This window comes from Echinops telfairi, unplaced genomic scaffold, assembly GCF_000313985.2.
Source record: "Echinops telfairi isolate 266 unplaced genomic scaffold, ASM31398v2 ScPeMD7_2;HRSCAF=8, whole genome shotgun sequence".
NCBI classification, from domain to species: domain Eukaryota; kingdom Metazoa; phylum Chordata; class Mammalia; order Afrosoricida; family Tenrecidae; genus Echinops; species Echinops telfairi.
The window spans coordinates 27196812-27216802 of record NW_022103898.1 but is presented as its reverse complement, the minus strand read 5'-3'; the positions used below and the strand labels follow the sequence as shown (position 1 = coordinate 27216802).

The 19991-nt window shown below is 41.3% G+C and overlaps 1 protein-coding gene and 1 pseudogene across 1 annotated transcript in view; both read right to left on the bottom strand.

Moving 5' to 3' along the window:
* UHRF1BP1L (UHRF1 binding protein 1 like) overlaps positions 1-17330 on the bottom strand; it is a 105968-nt gene extending 88638 nt beyond the window's left edge. The window contains exon 1 of the mRNA XM_045291294.1: positions 17131-17330. Coding sequence (XP_045147229.1) covers positions 17131-17174 — 44 coding nt within the window. The 5' untranslated portion in view covers positions 17175-17330. The remainder of the gene's footprint in view (positions 1-17130) is intronic.
* On the bottom strand, positions 11960-12056 carry LOC115870687 (annotated as a pseudogene).
* Positions 17331-19991: the final 2661 nt, after the last annotated feature.

The following is a 19991-nucleotide window of genomic DNA, read 5'->3' as shown; positions in this document are numbered from 1 at the left end:
AAAATAGTCATGTAAAAATAAAAGGCTTTCATTTTACACATAATGCATGAAAGCACTAATTTTCTCAGTATTAGCAACAAAAATATAGACTTTCATTAATTTTGTAGTTGTATCACTAAAATCTACTGCTTCTATTTGTCCGTGTAAGGTAAAACAGATTTTTGAAATAAACCTTCTCTAGGTTAAAAATCCACCATCTGTCAGTTTGTTGAACTGTGACACCTAACAACAACGGGTTAAATATCGTATTTAAGAATAGAATCCTAGAGCATTGGAGCTAAAGAGATTCTTAGAATCTACCTTACAAACCTCTTTTTGGCCTGGTTTACTTCTTGTCCTCCACACTTAACTTTTTCCATTTGTGTAGTTAGCCCAAGACATTATTTTACAATGTCATCGGTAAATATACATTTCTTGAATTATTCATCTTGTCCTGAAACCATTTATAATCCCTATTATTGCTGATGTTTTTAGAGAGCCACATCAATGCCAACTATCCTTCTAAAATTAAGAACTGGCTCCGCTACTTGAAAGCATTTTCTCAAACAATTGTGATAAAAATAATCATTCCTATTGCTGATATTTTACCATTTATCATGAAAGATAAGATTTTATAGAAAACTAAGCAATACTTGTTAATTAAATTGTTTCACTAAAGATTTTAAGCAGGCACTACTTAATGAGCAGTTGTTACAATGAATTATAATCTAAAGGCCTTTTGTTTGTACTCAACAGAAAAATATATAAATGGATTTTTATGTATCAAGTGAAATTAAAATGATTTTCAATTGATATCTTTGGACACAGAAAAGGCCAAGAATCACTGCATTAAAAAAAAAATTATTCCAAACCAAACCAAACCCATTGCCACTGAGCTGATTCCAACTCACAGCGACCCTATGTAGGGAGCAGAGTCTCATTTTTCTCCTGCAGAGTACCTGGTGGGTTTGAGTCCCTAGCCGCAATGCTTACTGGACAAGCTCACCAGGGTTTCTTTTAGATTCTAAAACTTAGAAGAAGAATTAAGTATCTGTAAATGAAATTATAATTAAATTTTTGTTATTTTATTAAGCAAACACTTCTTGAGACAGCTGCTCAACTACTAGCGATTCTCCCTTTTCTGGGAAAGGCCCCAAACACAGGGTTAAGGAGCACATCTAAGGCACGTTAGTATGTATTTCCTTGTTCTCCACTGACTGGTCACGAGGTAAACATAGTTTCTAGGTTATCTGATCAGTCTCTCCTCCAGATATGGGAACCAAAACGTGAACCGAATATACTACCTTAGGGTCAGAAACCAAGATCCACAGTATTTTAGAACCAAAAAGACAAAAATTCTTTCCCACCATTGTTCCATTCTTCATAACTGGTCACGACTCAAACTCAAAATGAACTAGTAATTGAAATCCTTAGCTAGTATCTCAAAATTGCTTGCCACTCGAACAATTAAATTCTCATGGACTATCAAGAAGATATAAAAAAGAACCAGTATGTCTTTAACTGCTTCTGCCTGATTTTTTTCAAAACATTTTATTTCTAAAGGAGAAAAGTATCTTGATACCACATTTTAAAGTCATCATACAACAGAGGATGTTCTTGGAGAGACTTCTCAAATCTAACATTGTCAAATCCTTTGGCTAGGAATATTACATTTTTAATCAGCAGCTAATGATATCTATTTCCAGTCCATGGATTTCATCCTGTAGCAATAAAAATTCCTCTAATCAAAATGAAGAACAAATTAGGGGGTTCCACCTTTTCTCATCTATCCAACACCATGCCCCTGACTACAGCTGTACCTCCTTGAAGCCAGCCCCCTCCTCTCAGAACTGGTAGCTTTCCACCCCCTCTCTAAGTCTCATAGCTTCAGACTCAGGAAGTTAACAGTGTCAAGAGCTGTAAAAGGAATATGAGTCTAAAAGAAAGAGAAATACTTAATTGGAACAATTATTGTGGGTTACCAGGCCCCACAATTGGATGGTCCAAGGGGCGGTTGTGTAATTGAGGGGTGAAATTAAAGAGACATCAGATAAGATAGGGCATGCAATTGCTCTCAGCAGCCAGGTTAGTGCAGAGAAAGAGAAAATATTTCTAACCAAGGCTTACATACAGTTAGGGGGCGTGGAAGCCCCCCTAATTACAGGTAACCACATACCTAACAGGAAGGGGCTATATAATAGGCATATGTGGGACAGGAAGGGGAGGTAGTAGGGGTATACAAGTGACAAGATGGGCAGACTCTAAAGTCAGGATGGCAGCCTAACCTTGACTCTCCTTGAGTTGGCTTGACCTTGTCTTTGGGCTCTCCTTCGGGGCTTTTGGGCTCTCCACTACCCTTATCAGAAGGGAGTAGGCCCTACTTAGGGTGAGACAGACTATAGAGTCTGATTGCTCTAGATGGCTGATAACTCTGAAGGAGATAACCTTTAGGCAGCTGAGCCCCAAGTGTTAGTAAGCAGTATCTTGGGTTTGGCATATAATATGGAGGGACAACCTGAGGATAACCTTTCTGGATCCCACAAATTATATCACTAAATGAGTAATCAAATCTGGGAAATGACAGCAGAGATTCAATCTTACTAATACATCCTATGTGCCAAGTAGTATGCTATGTGCTAGTATAAAAATGACTAAGGCCACATCTGACCTCTTCTGACTTCACAAGAAGGAAGGAGAATCAAACCCAACATCAATCCAAGGACGATCCTAAGGAGCAAGGTCAGATATGGCTCCACCCTTCAATCTCTACCAATTTGGAAGCCATCATTCACTGCAATGGCCACACAGAACTCAAAGACAATAGTCACAACTGTAAGGTTTGTTACGGATGCTAAAAGGCTATATAACTCAGGATTCAGGATGCAGTTTTTCCTGTCAGAATTGCTCCTTCTCAGCTATGCCCACAGACAAGCCTCTCCCTGGTCCTTGCCCTCTCAACTACATGGCCTTTGGCCTATACCCACCCTTTTAGGGCAAAAGTTACAAAACTCTTTCAGTGCTGCCAATGAATCTCCAAAGGGCACTCCATTCCACCACAAGCCTTAGCCTGAAGGTGCTCAGCTCTACCTCTGTGGGTCAGCAAATCTACCTCCCCAATTAGGTGCCTGGAGGAACCCCACTCTGCAAGTGGCCCTCCTGCCTGAAGGCCCTCAGTTTTACTTGCATCATGGACCAGGTGCCCGCCATTCTGTTTCATATGCTGGCTCTTGGTTCTGCTGCTGCTCCTCTCCTGGTATCACTGCTGTTTGCTGCATCAAGGGGATTTGATGTGCACGCATCTTGGGGTCCAAAGGATGAGCTCTACTCCTGGCTTTTCTTTCTTGATGGCAGTGAAATCCCAGTTCCTACTTCTCAAATGTTCATTTAAAACTGACCCATCTCCATATCTGTGTTCTATATACCCTATTTACATGGTTCTACCACTCATTTGGTGGTAGTTGCAAAGACCAAGACTAGAACAGCCACATCCAGTAATTCACTACACCACAGCTAGGTTCAGCATAGAGAGGATAAACTCAAGAGTTATTTAAATAAAAAGAAATCATGATACAAATGAAAAGGTAAAAAATAAAAAAGAAATTGTATTTGTTAGATAACTTGGGTAAATAGCGTAATTAACTATGGTTTAAACTTTGAATAAACTTCATTTTCAAATCGAGAAAGATAAATGTTAAAAGGAAGTACTGTAGAAAAAGAAAAATACTGTGGTTAAAATTAAACTTCCAGAGCAAGAACCCAGGGGATTTGCTATTGGTATCCACAAATTCAGAATCATCCTTGAATGTCATTAAAAACAAGAAAGTACCTTGAATATGAATATGTACCATGAGCCCTAGTGTGGATCTTAAAAGGTTTTCTTAACTAATCTAGCTGAGGTTAAAGCTCGGCATCCTTCCCTTGGCAAGTCTGGTTAAGTACCACATTCTTAAATAATAGCATAGAATCAATGCCGACACCAAGAATGAAACACAGTATTTAGTCTTCAGGCCTATGCAATTACTACCTAGCACGTGGCCAACAAGTTTATCTACTGTCCCATTACTCCTGGGATAAATATGCAATCAGAGGCACAATTCCACTCATACTTAGTCTGCAATATACAATTTCTTACTAGACTTTTAGAATAGGTCCAAAGTATGTTTGTGGATAAATTCCTGATAGGGGTGGAGTATTGAGTAGTATGAGTTTCTAGTTTCTAATGAGTTCAACATGATTTATTACCATTTCCATGAATCTGGTTTATTGTTGTTGTTTTCCTTCATTTTTGGGGGGTAATGGTGGAGGGGAGGAATGGTGTTCAAAAGATTGTGCTTTTTAAAATATCTTTTTTATGAAAATAAAACTCAGCAGAACACATTTCCATTTAGCAATTTGTATCCATCATCTTCAGTGAAACAGTATATTCTTGACACTGTGCCTCTATTCTACTTATTTCATTCCCATTAACTTTGTCCCATTGCTCCCCAAAACTTCTCATCCACAGAGAAATTGTGCATTTCTAAATAAAGAGCATAGAAGTGAAGTATTCCTTCAAGATTTAAAGAGCATTCTGGAGTAAAAGTCCCCAGGAGTCTACCAGACTCAAAAGGTTCAGCAACTCTAGATTTCTTTAAGAATTTGAAATTCTATTCCATATCGGTTTCTCTTTCTATAAGGTTCTATTTATTGTGTCCTGGATCAGAATTCCGTGAATCTAGTTTTAAAACCTAATTGTTTTCCCTGCTAACAAATTGTAAAACTAGGCAAGGAGGGTAAAATAAACAGAATGGCAGAAAAAAGACCCTTATATCTTTCAAAAATAAATCCTTCTTCCCAGCTATTCAAGAGTTATTTCTATGTCTTTGATAAAATTATAATTAATATTAACTCACAAAATAAATTAAGTCTTTCAATAGAAAATGAACGAATTGATCAAACATCCTCCTCTTCAAAAGAGCTTTTTATTTGAAAATGATGATTGCAACATATGTACAAATGTGCTTGACACAACGAATGTATGTATGAAATGTGACAAGGGTTGTACGAGCCCCCCAATAAAATGATTTTATTTAAAAGAGCTTTTTTTTACCTCAATAACTATATTAGATTATAAAACCTTCACGTTAGTATATCAAATGCCAATTATTATTTATAAGTACCAGCCTGTAAGTTATAGAATACTCTTGCAACATGGGAAAGAATGGTGGTGATATTGAGTGCCTTGCTAATTTGATGTGTTAGGAAAGACATTCTAAAAGTGTAAGTGGATACCTAAAGCAACTGGACATCCACTTACAGATGGGTTGCAAGGAGGAAATCAGCCAGTCAGGGTACAGCATAGTACCAATGAAACAAACAACTTTCCTCTAGTTCCTTAATGCTTCCTGCCACCCCCCAACTATCATGATCCCAATTCTACCTTACAAATCCAGCTAGGCCAGAGGATGCACATCGGTACAGATAGGAACTGGAAACACAGGGAATCCAGGACAGATAAACCCCTCAGGACCAATAATGAGAGTAGCGATACCAGGAGGAGAAGGGGAAGGTAGGACAGAAAGAGGGACCCGATCACATAGTCTACATATAACCCCCTCCCTGGGGGATGGACAACAGAAAAGGGGGTGAAGGGAGACATTGGACAGTGTAAGACATGAAGAAATAATAATTTATAATTTATCAAGGGTTCGGAAGGGAGTGATGGGGGAGAGGGGAGGAAATGAGGAGCTGATACCAAGGGCTCAAGTCGAAAGAAAATGTTTTGAGAATGATGATGAAAACAAATATACAAATATGCTTGACACAATGGATGTATGTATGGATTGTGATGAGTTGTACAAGCCCCCAATAAAATGATTTTAAAAAGAGAGGAACTGTATGAGCTTGTGGACTACATAGAATGAAAAGTGAATTGGCATCTATCTAAAATACACGCATTAGTAAATGTTCTCAAAGTGTATTTATGTAGGACATAATAACTATGTGCATTTTTAGGCAGGGAAAAAAGATGGGGAATTGGAATACTACCTGGAGGGTAGGAAATTCAGACAAAGAGTCCCTATTTGTGAAAGCAAGTAGTCAGTTGCTAGGGTTTCTTAGACTTCTCTGGTACTCATCTGGGTTATGAAATTCACAGCAAACCAATCTCCACCACAGTCAGTAGGGATTGCTGCAGGGAATGGGTGCATGGGGGCCCAGAAGGGAGCCAGTTGGAGGGAGAGGGAAGGGATGATATGACAAAATGTTTAGCTGTGATCCATTTTTTAAAAACACACATCTATTTCACACTAGGTTAGCTAAAGGCAAACACTGCTTAAATTCTAAAGTGAATTAATCATTTAGCATTTTTTCATTCTCTGTAACACTGATACTACTACTTTAATATTACTACTACTGCTACTATTATACTACTACATTAATAGTAAGTTTATAGTAAATGTTTTAAAAATAAAATATTAACACAAAGGAGGTAACTATGAGACGTAGGAACTATACAAAGACTGAACTGTGTAACTTAACATTAAATGAAACCAATTAAGATTGGTACTGCATAAGATGAGCAATCTATGAATACAAGTCACAAAATTAGTTTAATTGACAAAAGCCCCAGTTAAGTAGGTAAAAGCTGCAATCTTTATTTCATAGAACATACTGAAGTATTAAATTGCTTCTAGAAAATAATCCTTAAAGAGAGTTCCAGCAATAAGCTATCGTCACAGTCTCAGAGTGAACTGGAGAATCATGGTATTTACCAGGAAAAGAAAAAACTTTTAATCCATATTTTCTGAGTATGAGTCAAATTTTAAAACAACAACATAATCGGGCATCCCACTTATGCCTATATATGCAATGGAAGTCAAGTTATTGCATGTTTATTCATTCAGTTCATCAGAAAAGATTCTGAACAACTTATAAGTAGCACAGTAAGTACTGTGGCAGATGCTAAAGATACAACGATGACAAGGACTATGTCAAACCTTATTAGAGAGATGAAAATCTACAACATTAACAAGTAGGAAGCCTTTGTGTTAACTGACTACACAGGATATATTTAAGACCTAAAAGAGATCCAAAATTGAGGGAACTAGAGGAGAGTGCTTGGAGGCCAGAAAGATATACAAGTCAAAGGAAACCTGAGAGGATGGCCTGTCATGAAGAGATGCAGACAATGCAGCTGCAGGAAATAAGACAACACACACGTCAAAGGGAAAAGGCAAGGGGGGGCGTGGCCCAGGGGGGAGAGGGTGTAGCATTAGAGAATGGTGGGGAGAAAAAAACTGCAGTCAAATGTGGAGGAGTCTTAACATTTCTGCCCATCAATCTTAACTAGTCCCATCATGCAAGCCCTAGACAGAGGAAATAGATTAATAACCACTCATCTTAAGCCAGTGAAGCTGTCATTTGCCTGCTTTGATTTTTACAAGTTTCTTTGACATGTGTAGACCTCCTCACCTCCTGTCTCTTCTGTAAAAGTTGTACCATACCTCTGCTTGTGCCTCTCTGATGAAAGCTATTAAAGTCTATACTGAAATCACTCATCTACCACCTATCTTCCAACTCTCTAAATTATTTTTGCATCTCTTATGGAACCTTCTTTAAGAGGGAAAAACAAAATAAGAACAACAAAAAATGAAACTTACAAGGGGGCGTTCTACCCTGTCCTATGAGGTTACTTTGGGTAGCAATCGACTCAACGGCAGTAATGCGGTTTTTGGGCTACCCAAGGTATGCCGCAAACTGAATCTGGAACAAAGTGGGAAGCATCACCTTTCTAAAGCCAGTCTGAGTCAGTAAGCTAATGTTTCCTTTCTCTGATAGCAGGGCTGAGTCACACTTTTCTACTTCTGAAAGTTGATTCATTTTTCTGGTTATAAAATTTCTGGGGTTAACACCCCAACACTTACAGACAGCACTGCCAGGGCTCCTTGTACAGATAGACAGACGCACATATGATATGTAGTGGGGCCTCCCATTGGTGCCTCCCTCGTCTTTCTCAGCTCTGCCAGGGGCTCAAGGCAACCTCTGCTCAACTACCCGGGATGCACCCATCTTTGGCTGGCACGTGACTAGGTTGGAGGTTGATTGGGCTCCTACGATCAAGTCCCTACCTATAGAGTTTTAGAGACTGTAGATCTCTACTGGAGTAGACAGCCTCATCCTTCTCTTGCAGAGTGGTTGGTGGGTTTGAACTGCCAACCTTGTGATTAGCAGCATAAGGCCTAACCTTCAGAATATCACTATAACTCATGTTACTTAAAGACAAGATAAATCTTATACGCGAATATCCCTTTTTACAACAAAGTTTTAGGCCTGAACATCTTTTTAATATCTACAAACACAGTTTTACTGAATTTTAAGATCACTGAATTTACTGGTCTCTGTGGCACTTTTGGCTAAGTGATGAACTGCCAACCATATGGTAGGTGGTTCTAACCCACCAGCTGTTCTATGGGAGAAACACGAAGCCTTCTGTTCCCATAAAGATTTACAACCCTGGAAACCCTATGTGGGGTTTCCTGAATCAATGGATTGGTTGTGGACATACCTGTGAAGTAAAGAATTACTAGACTTTAGGTAATTCAACCTTTGTCCTTGTTTCCTGAGAGGTAACTCTAAACCCTTGGGATTTAAGTAACTGAGTATCTGAGATACAGCTGAGGATTTGTGCTATTGAATGGGAACTAACCAAGCCAGAAAGACCACTGCTTAGCCTGATATCTGCTCATCTAAGGGGAGGGGCAGGGGAGAAAGACTGAGTTTTCTACAGTCTTGGAAAACTCAGGGGCATTTCTAATTTGTACCCTGTCCTACAGTGTTGCTCTGGGTCAGAATCAACTTGATGACAGTGAGACGGGGAGGGGCATGAATTCAATTAACCCTGCCTATGCAATGAGACCCCAATATTTCCTGGTTGGAGAAAGACATAATATGTTCCATCCTGGAACCATTTCCAGGCCTCATTCTATATGCTACGTGTCTTTTGTTTGTGTCCTGAAGGTATAATAAAGCTGGAATCATAAATATAGTACTGTCCTTGGGCCCATCCAGTGAATACCTGCACTCAAAGAAGTAGTGGGAGCTAGCAGGTCAGAATAGAGGGAGCCCAAACAGGACTCAAGTTTATGGTGGGCACCCGATGGGGCAGAGAGACATCCTGGATTTATAACTATTGGTTCGGAGTGCAGGACCCCTAGTGGCACACTGGGCTCCAAGGTCCTCGGTTCAAAACCATTAGCTGCTCCTCAGGAGAAAAATGGGACTTTCTCCTCCTGTAAAGAGCCTGAGAAACTCACGGGGCAGTTCTACCCTGTCCTATGGGGTCACTATGAGTTGGCATCAGCTTACTGGCAGTGAGTTTTTTGGTGACAAGTCCAGGGGAGGTCCCTGAGCTTGCAGCTGGCATCCTAAAGGGGTAGTGGGAAAACCCCGAATTGTAGCCCGCAGGTCAGAAGTGAGAGTGTTGTGGACTGCCAAATTTGTAAGCAGCGTCTACTTATTTGGCAATCTGAAGGACAGTGTCCTTTTCAATTGGGAGATCTGGCCTAGCTCCTGCTAACTAGGGTCAGAGAAAGAAGTATGTGAGTGGCTAGTATCAGAATTGAACAGAGCATAAAAATTAAGACTTATTATATGTTCATGGTTGAGGATAGAAATTCTGAGATTTCCGCACAATGCAGGATACCTATACATATTAATTCCTAATAATAGAGGTTTCCAAACAAACAATAGTAGAGGAAAACCGCACCTGATACTATGTTCACAGTAGCAAAAGAAAGACATCTCTCAGTTAATGGTGATTTTCAGTAGAAAGAGTATGTACAGAGAGAGAGAGAGCTAAAATCAAGCTTTAAGAGATAGATAAATATTGAGAACCAAAAGCTACATAAACATTCATCATGGCTAAGAGAAAAATTAAAATACAAAATTATCAAATCGACTAGTGTTTCCCAAAGTGAGTGATAGTACCCCCTGGGGGAGAGGCACTGGAATGATCAAAAGGGTCTGCAAAGGCAAATACCTACATTTATACTGTATCGTGAGCTAAGAAGAAAAAGAAAAATTCATAGCGATTTTATAGTACAGGGCAGAACTGAGAGTTTCCGAGGCTGTAACTGTTTAAGGGAGTAGAAAGCTCTATCTTTCTCCCTCAAAGCTACTGCTGGTTTTGAACTATCGACCTTATGGTTCGCAGCCTAACACATACCACTAGGTCCAATTAAATATGCACTGATATCTATTTAAATTTTACATAATATGAAAGACCTGAAAGCTATATAATTAAAAAAAGATCAACTTATTTGTTTTAAATTAAATACTTTTATTGGGGGGCTCTTACAGCTCTTATCAATCCATACATTCATCCATTATGTCAAGCACACTTGTACATATGTTGCCATCATCATTTTCAAATCATTTTCTTTCTACTTGAGCCCAAGATCAACTTATTAAAGGTGCATTTACACTGGAAACTGCAAAGTACGGTATTGCACAAAGTTAAATTGTGCAAGTAAAAAGAAATGAAAAAATTACTCTCCCTAACCTCAAATGATTGCAAAATCAGAAGATTATACTCCTCAACTCAAAGGATTGTAGTCAAAGGATTCCGAAGTAATAAACAATCAATTAGAGCAGAGGTTCTCAACCTGTGGGTCATGATCCCTTTGGAGATCAAATGACCTTTTCACAGGGGTTGCCTACGTTCATTGGAAAACACATATTTCTGATGGTCTTAGGAACTGAGACACTGCTCCTCGCCCACATACGAGTACCAGATGTGAAGACCCATGCTACACCATGCTTCAAGACAAAATTTCACTTATTTGTCATTAGAAATAAATATTTCACAATATATAATTACATAGTTTTTGTGATTAATCACTGTGCTTTAATTATGGTTCGGTTTGTAACAATGAAAATACATCCTAAAAAAAAAAAAGAAGAAAATACATCCTGCATGTCAGATATTTACATGACGATTCATAACAGTAGCAAAATTACAGTTATGAAGTAGCAACGAAAATAATTTTATGGTTGGGGGCCACCACAACATGAGGAACTGAATTAAAGGGCCACGGCATTAGGAAGGTTGAGAACCACTGACTTAGAGCATATTACAGCCGGATGGTGAAACATCATTTGAGAATAATAAGGGAAATGTTGAAATTTGTGTCAGGAAAAGGAATCTGGTAAGGACAAAAGCGTGCAACAGCCTGCACGGACAGTGCACAACAGGGAAGCGAAGCTGGCGCTAAATCAGTGATTTCATCACTCAACACCACTTTTGAGACCTGGGGTAAGTCGCAAATCTCAAAATCTTCATTTTTCTCTGAGACAGGAACAAAGCCCTTTTGATTCTAGAATGGTAGATATAATACCTACTAACCACAGCATACGACCTCCTCTGTCCACCTAAAGTTCACATCAACTGAAAGCAACTTCTGCAAAGATCAATGTCTTACTTTGGTAGAAAATTAATGTGAAAGAAAGAGGAACCTGCTCTGTTTGATATACTTCTGTGTATTGCAATTATTAGGAACAAAGGAATTGCCCCAAAATCTATCCTTTAAAATTAAATGCCAATGCACTATGCAGTAATAATTTATTACCTAAACCAAAGGATACCCATTAAAACATATTGTGGAGTTGCTTATGATTCATAGCAACCCTATAGGACACAGTAGTGCTGACCTAGAGGGTTTCCCAAGCTGTCAATCTTTACCGAAGCACACTGCCTGCCACATCTTTCCCCTGTGAATTTGCCAATGGACTCCAAGCACCAAATCTGCAGTTAGCAGGTTAATGCTTACCACTGCACCATCAGGGACTCTTGCCTATATGGCAACCACACAAAAAACTCCATCATTGTTCCCAGACTAAAACATATGCATTCTAAATTAGATGCCTAATAAGTATTCAAAAATCAGTGTAGTATCCAAAGCCAAGCTTTTTCTCACAAGTTTTATTCACGTATAATTCACATTAAAATATGGAACGCTTCACAAGTTTGCATGTCATCCTTGTGCAGGGTCATGCTGGTCTTCTCTGTACTGTTCCCATTTTAGTATATGTGCAAACACCAAAACTAAACCCTTGCTATCCTCCCAGAATCATGCTCCTTTTGCAGTGTTCCCTGACTTAATGGCAATGCCGTCTATGTTTAGTTAATGTCTACCTCTGGAGTCACCCTTAATGCTTCTCTCAGCCCATTCTGATCTATAAACAAACCCTGTAGCTCCCTCCAAAATGCACACATCTACAATCTAGTCATGCCTCCACCGCACTAACAAACTCCATTGCATAGACCTTGGTCCAAGGCGGTATCTGACTCACCTGGATTCTACTTTAACTTTCGCCCTCCTATCCTATAATTTAGTTCCATCATGGCTGCCAGAGTGATCTCAAAGCCTTCCAATTTCCTATTTCACTCGGGCAAATGCCCAAAAGTCCTTGTGAGACTTTACATTGTCAGGTCTTTATTTTCTCTTCAATCTCATCTACCTCTACTCACTTCCCTCCTCACTCCACTTTATATGAGTGACATTGATAGTTTAAAAATATGACCTCCAAACCCTGCCTTTGCAACCTTGCATTGGATCCTTCACCTCCCTTTGGTGTTTTCTCCAATGTCACCATCTCAATTAAGTCTTCCTGTGTCACCTGTTCTGAAACCGACCTTTCACAACTATCATTTACTATAAACGGACACATTATACCTCTTATTTATTTACTATCTGTGGATCTACACTGTCTGAAGGGTGTCACGATGAGTTGGCTTGACCCGATGGCAGGGAGTTTTTCCCTCTGATTAAAATGTAAGCTCCACGAGGGCGAGAGTTTCGTCTTTATTACCTGCTATTACCTGTACACTACCTGATATAAAGTAAGCACTAAGTACGTATCTGTTAAATAAACAACTGTCAAAAGTCCATATTACTAGGGATTATTTTTAATGTCAATTTAAATAACCAAACACTAAGACAAAACCCCCAGAAAACAAATCCGAAAACTATGAAAATTTATTTATAATCCAAAAAGCGGTATTTGATTTGGACTTGAGTGGCCTCAACAATGCAAACCATATCTCACTTAAAATACAGTTCTAGACCAGATTTATATATAAGTATACATATATATTCTTTCAAATTATACATTGGACTGTACATAAAAGCACAAAATGAAAATAACCTATGAAGTTACCATTTAAGAAAGTCATCTTTGACTGACTGACTTAATAATGTTACTTACTGTTAAGAATGTCCAATAAAGAAAAACTGATAGAGTTCCCAATATTCATCTTCTATTACATGTACCTTAACTTTTCTTTCGCAACTCGCTTCCATGGCCCTATTTCACATCTAGCCTTAAACTAGGTCCATTCCAGCTTCAAAACCAAAACTTTAATATGTCAATTTCACATAAAACCTTTCATTTTTTCCAATCCCCGTTTTTTTAACTCAACTGCTCATCTGGCATAATAAAATTTTCAATTCTTTGAACCTTTGTAGCCTGCCCCCTCAATCCATCAGCTATTGCCCTCACTCTTCCTCCTTTCCACAGACTGAGCAAGCGGTCCATCCCCTCAACATACTGATTGGCATCTGAACCTCTCGTCATTTTGCCACTCAGTCAACAAAATTCTCCAAGTGTTCAACCCTGCCTATTCCCCATAATAAACATTACAAGCATTCAACAACCTTCCCAAGCCACCCTGCCTTTTTATTTGATCCTTCCCCTTGGGCAAAAGAGCACTAGAAAATAGTTCCTGCTACTTAAGTGCCTGCAGCTGGCTTAAGCTCAGTTCTTTTTCAAGCCTGGTTCTCCAACCTTCCTATAAATTCTGGGGGATATTGATATCTTTCCAGTACATTACTTTCCTACTTGTGTTACTCAAGGTCCCACTGTAGACTCCACCCTAGACGCCAGTAGCACCGTGTCCCCTCCACACTACCATAGGACAAAAAAGTTTCCAGGCTTTGCCAAATGTCCCCAAGGGGAAAATCACCCGTTTCAGAACCACTGCTTTAAACTCTGCAAAGATTCCCTCTCCACCCTCCATCCTGCCCTACTCACTCCCATTCTCAAGTAAGTCTTGCACCTACCATAGTAAGCCCTGAGCCTGAGGAACCGGTGTGTTGTAGAAGTCTGTGTGTGTATACACACACACACACACACACACACACACAGTAAAGCTCTGAGCTGAAAGGTCACTCCTCTTATTTCCTTTCTTATATTTCTTGTCACTTTTCTTTAGAACTCTCCATTTCCAGAGGGGTGGTGTGGGGTACAGAAGACACTACCCTTGGGAACCCTCCAAAATATTTTCTCTACTCGTCTTTCCAAGGATCAGGGTATTTTTCTCTTTAATAGATTAGTCCTGTTTCATTTCTCTTGAATGTAACCATTCCTGCCCCGCCTGACATTTCTCTGTCTCTGTGTGTGTATGTGTGTGTGTGTGTGTGTGTTTCTCTTATACACACACACGTTCCAGATGCATTCCAAGTAGACAATCTGTTTTTATTAACAATGCAGGAGATGCTTGGGACACAAATTAAGCAGGTAAGGAACAGGTTTGGCAGTCACTGAGCATTTGTCAATCACTTCAAAGCAATTACTCTGTCATACTTTTGCACTGTATCAGCTTCTCAAATGGCTGCATCTGGAGAATGGTTTTAATCATACATTGCCTACAGGCTAATACTGAGCATTCTCTTTTTTTCCTCTTGGTTCCTGTTTAAATGCTCTTCCTTGAAAGACACTCTACCGAAAGAGTTGTTGTCTGAATCCTTCCTTTCCAGGACACCAGCACCTTTACTCAATGATCCAATCACCCAGCATTTCCGAAAGCCAAAATGGCTCTACCCAAAACCTCGACTATTGGTGGCACACAGACGGCGCAGGACAGGGCACTGTCTCGTTCTGTTGCACACTGGGTCGCTAGGGGGTTGGAACCGACTTGACAGCACCTAACAGCAACAGTCTTATCTCGGTTAAAAAGACTATCGACGTGAGGTCATTTGTGTCATTTATCCATTGTTTCTACAAACAGCTACTGAGCAATGACTTTATGCCAGACTTAGGCAAAACATTCCTGCCTATAGGAAGTTGACACTCCAGTGGAGACAACAAATAACTAATGATGTATACAAGTGCTAGGGGAAAATTTTTAAAAATAAATTAGGAGAGCAAGCAAGATGGAGTGTGGAACTTTAAACGGTTCTGAGGTGGTTTCTCTGAGACGATACCACAGGCTCTAGCCATTGGCCGTGTCTGTTATTGGAAATGACATGTTCTAAGCATTTTCTGTTCAACTGCATTCCACACGACTGTGGCACAGAGGCTAAAAACACTCAGCTGGCAAATGAAATGGCAGTAGTTCGGACCAACTGGCCGCTCCTGGGAAGAAAGACGTGGCAGTTTGTTTCTGAGGTAGCTCTGGGGTAGTTTCACTCTGTTCCCACAGCAACGGGATTTATGGAGACACCTTCGGTGCTGGCCAGTCTGTAAAATGTAACTTGGCTGTGCTCATTTCAAAAGTTATCATTCACATGACTTTTACCATACCACAGTATCTGCCTTCTTTGGTCTTATGAGTCATTTTTCTTAGGAAAAAACACTATAAATGAAAGTATTTGCTGAGTCACCAAAACAACACAAAACTCACTGTCACTGAGTCCATGCACTCAACAGAACAGGGTAGAACGGTCTCCCGTGGGTTTCCTAGACTGTAACTCTTTTTTTTTTTTTTTTCTAATAATAATTCAACAATATGGGTTTATTCTGATCCCCCTTCACATTTTGCTTATATGGCATTTACATTTGTTATAGTGAGAAACAATATACTTACTTCTATGTTCAATACTGCAGTTATCAACTTTTGGCAAAGTGTAACCATGAAGATGCATCTTCATTCTCTCTTCTGGATAACACACTTGCTGAGTCCTTAGTTGATCCCTTACACTCAGTAACACCTCAAGAAATGCAGACACCTGAACCCATAAACTCTATTTTTTATATAGAATATCCTGACTTTTTTTTTTCTTTCTTAGACTGTAACTCTACAAAAGGAAATGCACGCCTCATTTCTCCCCAGAGCAGTGCCTGGTGGTTTCGAACTCTTGACCACTATGCCACCAGGGCTCCTGCAATCAGAAAGAATTGATTTCATTCCCGAGATAAGCCCGTGACATAAAACAACCTTGTGAATCCAGATTTATGTTGGCTATACAAATATATCATTTGATCTGGGTCCCTTCCAGCCAGTGAAAGGTAATCATTAACTTCCAGACAACTATCCAGAGAGTGGGTTCCTAACCAAGAGCTTTGTATTCACTGGTTAACAATCTGGAACATGTTCCTTCACTCAGGCAGTGTCTGGAGACAAATATGGAGAAGCCGGGAGCAGTAGCAAACTGCCAGCACTACTGAGTCATGTTTCTGACTAAACCGTGTTATGAAATGGAAAGAATGACAAGCCCTAGGATTTCAGGCCACACATGTTAACTCCCTGTATTTATGGCTTCTAGACTTAAAAGCAAAACAAAACAAAACAAAAGACAAACAACAAAGCCCCAAAACGGATTTGAAAGAATGATACGGGGTTAAGCGACTCCGGGACGAACTTGCCAAAGCTGGGGAGCTGTTTGCATAAGACAAATTCTACTGTGCAAACTGGCACACCCTCCGATGCAACTGAGCGGAATGCCCAGCTGGGGTGAACTGGGAACAATGGCAAGGGTCACACTTCAAGCAGACAGTTAGCCTCAGCCCTAAAAGTTCCCCGGACCCTGGGCCGGCTCGGGTAGCGGAGGCGAGGGCAAGTCGACGTCCAGCACCCGTAGGCTCCCAACGCAAACGAAGCACCTGGCTGGTGCCGGGGATCTCCAGCCTCCGGCAGGACAGCCCAGCCAAGGGGGCCCGCGGCGGCCCCAGACGCCTTCTCCCCGGGCCCCGCGCCCCGTTCCCCCCGGGGAACCTGTGCAGCGGCGGCCTCCCAGGTGCCGCAGGCGCCCGCAGACGGGACCAGGGCCGGATCCCGACGGGAGGCGGCGGGGGCTGCGGTGAAGCGTTCGGGTCTCCTCCCCGTCGGCTGCCAGTCCCTGCCGCCCCCCGGGCTCGCGGGGGGCTGGGTGCCCCCGCGGGGATCTCACAGACCTGGAGAGGTGCTTCAGGATCTGTTTCTTGATGATCCCAGCCATGGTGCCGGGGCCGGTGGCGCGGCGCGCTCTCGCTGTGGCTCACTGCTCCTCTCCTCGTGGCCGCCGCCTCTGGATTCCGGTTAACCTGGCCGGAGGAGTGGCGTCTGGGTGCTCACGCCCGGGAGAGACCTGAGGCCCCGGCTGAGGCCACAGCTGCCGCCGCCGCCGCCGCTGCCGCTGAGGGCACTGAACATTGCGCTCAGGCCGCTGCCGCCGCCAACAGCGCCATCTTGGCTGCAGCATCACCTAAGAGACCTGGGGGAGGGCGGGGAGGGCTCGCGGAGGGGGGCGGGGCGAACTCAGGCCCCGGACGGGACGAGACGGATACGTGGCGGGGCGGGGCCAATAGGAGGTGGGGCGGAGCTTCTTGGTTCTGCTTGCTCACTGGAAGCTTCAGCAGGGGCTGTCCCCAGTTTGGGTGCTTCTTGATGCTTTCAACCACAATTCAAGAACTTAAGTGGTTTTTAGTCCTCCCTCTCCAGCCGCTGATCATGTTCCAACTTCCCTCACAGGATGTTCCCTCCACATCCTACTTCTCTTTTTCATTTCCTGAGAATTTAACTGTTCCTTGGACTACTTGCTTTGAGCATTAAGGTACACCTAATCTGAGCCATGGAATTTTATAACCCCTCACATGCACGTAAAAGCTAGACATTGGGTAAGGAAGACTGTGGGAGAATCGATGCATTTGAATTATGGTGCTGTCAAAGAATAGTGAAATTACCATAGACTGCCAAAAGAACAAACAGATCTGTCTTGTAAGAAGTACAGCTAGAATGCTCGTTAGAGGCAAGGGTGGCAGGACTTCACCTTATATACTTTGGACATGTTGTCAGGGGAGACCAGTCGGTGCAGGAGGACATCAGGCTTGCTAAAGTGGAGGGGCATCATAGAAGAGGGTGGCCCTTGAGGATGGATTGACACCGTGGCTGCATCAATGGGCTCAGTTGTGAGGATGGCACCCGACTGGGCTGTGCTTCGTCTATTGGACATAGGGCTGCTACGAGTGGGAACCGACTCAATAGCATCAAACAACAACAACAATGAACTGCTTGATCTGTTTTTCTCTCTTTTGCTATTTGGTTTGCTCTCTTTTCCTACTCAGTTCTCTTCGTAATCTATCCTCTTTCTTCTCCTTTCCTAAAATATCTGCCTTCCCCAAGATAAATGTTAGGATGTAATATTTCCTTCCTCTGAATATTTCAGCCCAAAGGGAAGTTTGAAACTCATCTTAATAGAATTTTGTTATTGTTGGTTCCATTTGAGTCTATCCTGACTCTTGGTGACCACCTGTGTGCAGAATGCTTCCTAGAATTTTCAAGGCGGTGAGTTTTTGGAAGCAGATCATCAAGCCCATTTTCTGATGTGCATTCAAACCTGTAAGCTAGTGGTGAGGACTTAACCTCTCAGCCACACCGGGTCTCCAATAGTAGAACCTATCATTTGGACTTAACCTCTCAGCCACACCAGTCTCCAATAGTAGAACCTGTCATTGTTAGGTGCCAATGGAGCGGGTTATGACTCACACTGACCCTGTGTACAACAGAACAAAACACTGTTTGGTTTTGTGCCATACACGCTGTTGTTGCTATGTTTGAGCACATTGTTGCAGCCATTGGGTCAATACATTTTGTTAAGGGTCTTGGCGATTGAAAATGTCCTGGCTTGTGTCAGGTGTACCTCAGTCCTCAAATTGACATCTTTGTTTAATGTGCAGTGAGTAGCAAAGCAAGGATTTGTCCGAGGACTTTGATTTCAGAGGCTGCACTCTTAGCCACACTCTCTTTGATTTCAATAACAGCACCTACCTTACAGGGTTTTTATACTTCCTACATTCCACATTCCAGTTATTAATGGATGTTTGCATTAATAGGATGTCTTTTTTTCCTTCTCATTTTTGAGACATACCCCATTGGCAAATGAAGGCCCTGAAAACTTTGAGCCATCCACAGCATTAAGGTCAACTCTAAGCAGGCAGCTCTTCCCCTATCATAATTTTAGTGACTTCCAATCAGAGGGTTCATCTTCCAGCACTCTATCAAACAATATTCCGCTGATATTCATACGGTTTTCAGTATATCTGACAATGTTCTGATGTTATTCTAAGTATGTTCATAGGCTAAAGCACTGGAACCTGTATACCATGATGACCTTGATGCTGGTATATGAAATACTGGTCATATAGCATCACAGCAACATGTAAACCACCAAGGGACAACAAACCGATACATGATTATACAGGACTAGGTCATCCTGCTGGCTGGCTGGTACCTAACAACAAAAACCTCAGAGAGAGAAAGACCTGGAGATTGGCTCCCATAAAGCTTACAGCCTAGAAAAAACCCTATGGAGTATTTCTACTCTGTCCTATAGGGCTGCCGAAGCGGAACTGATTCCTTGGCATTTTACAGCTACCACCTACCTCATGGGATCAGCATGTGTAATGCTCGTAGAATAGCATATAGGCACACATTAAATGACATGCAAACATTAACCATTATCATGATCAAAACTCAAGGTGACACAGCCATTTATGACATTGTCTGGATGTGAAGCCAAAATTAATCTTCTTAACATTATGAATCATTAGATAAGCATATAGAACAGACACCTAATTCCAGTTAAACCAAAAACAAACCAAACTCACTGGCACCAACTTAATTCTAACTCATAGCAATCGATAGGGCAGGGTGGAACTGCGAGTTTCCAAGACTGAAACTCTTTTTTTTCCTTTTCTTTTCTTTTTAATCGTTTTACTAGGGGTTCATACAACTCTTCTCACAATCCATACATACATCAATTGTGTAAAGCACATTT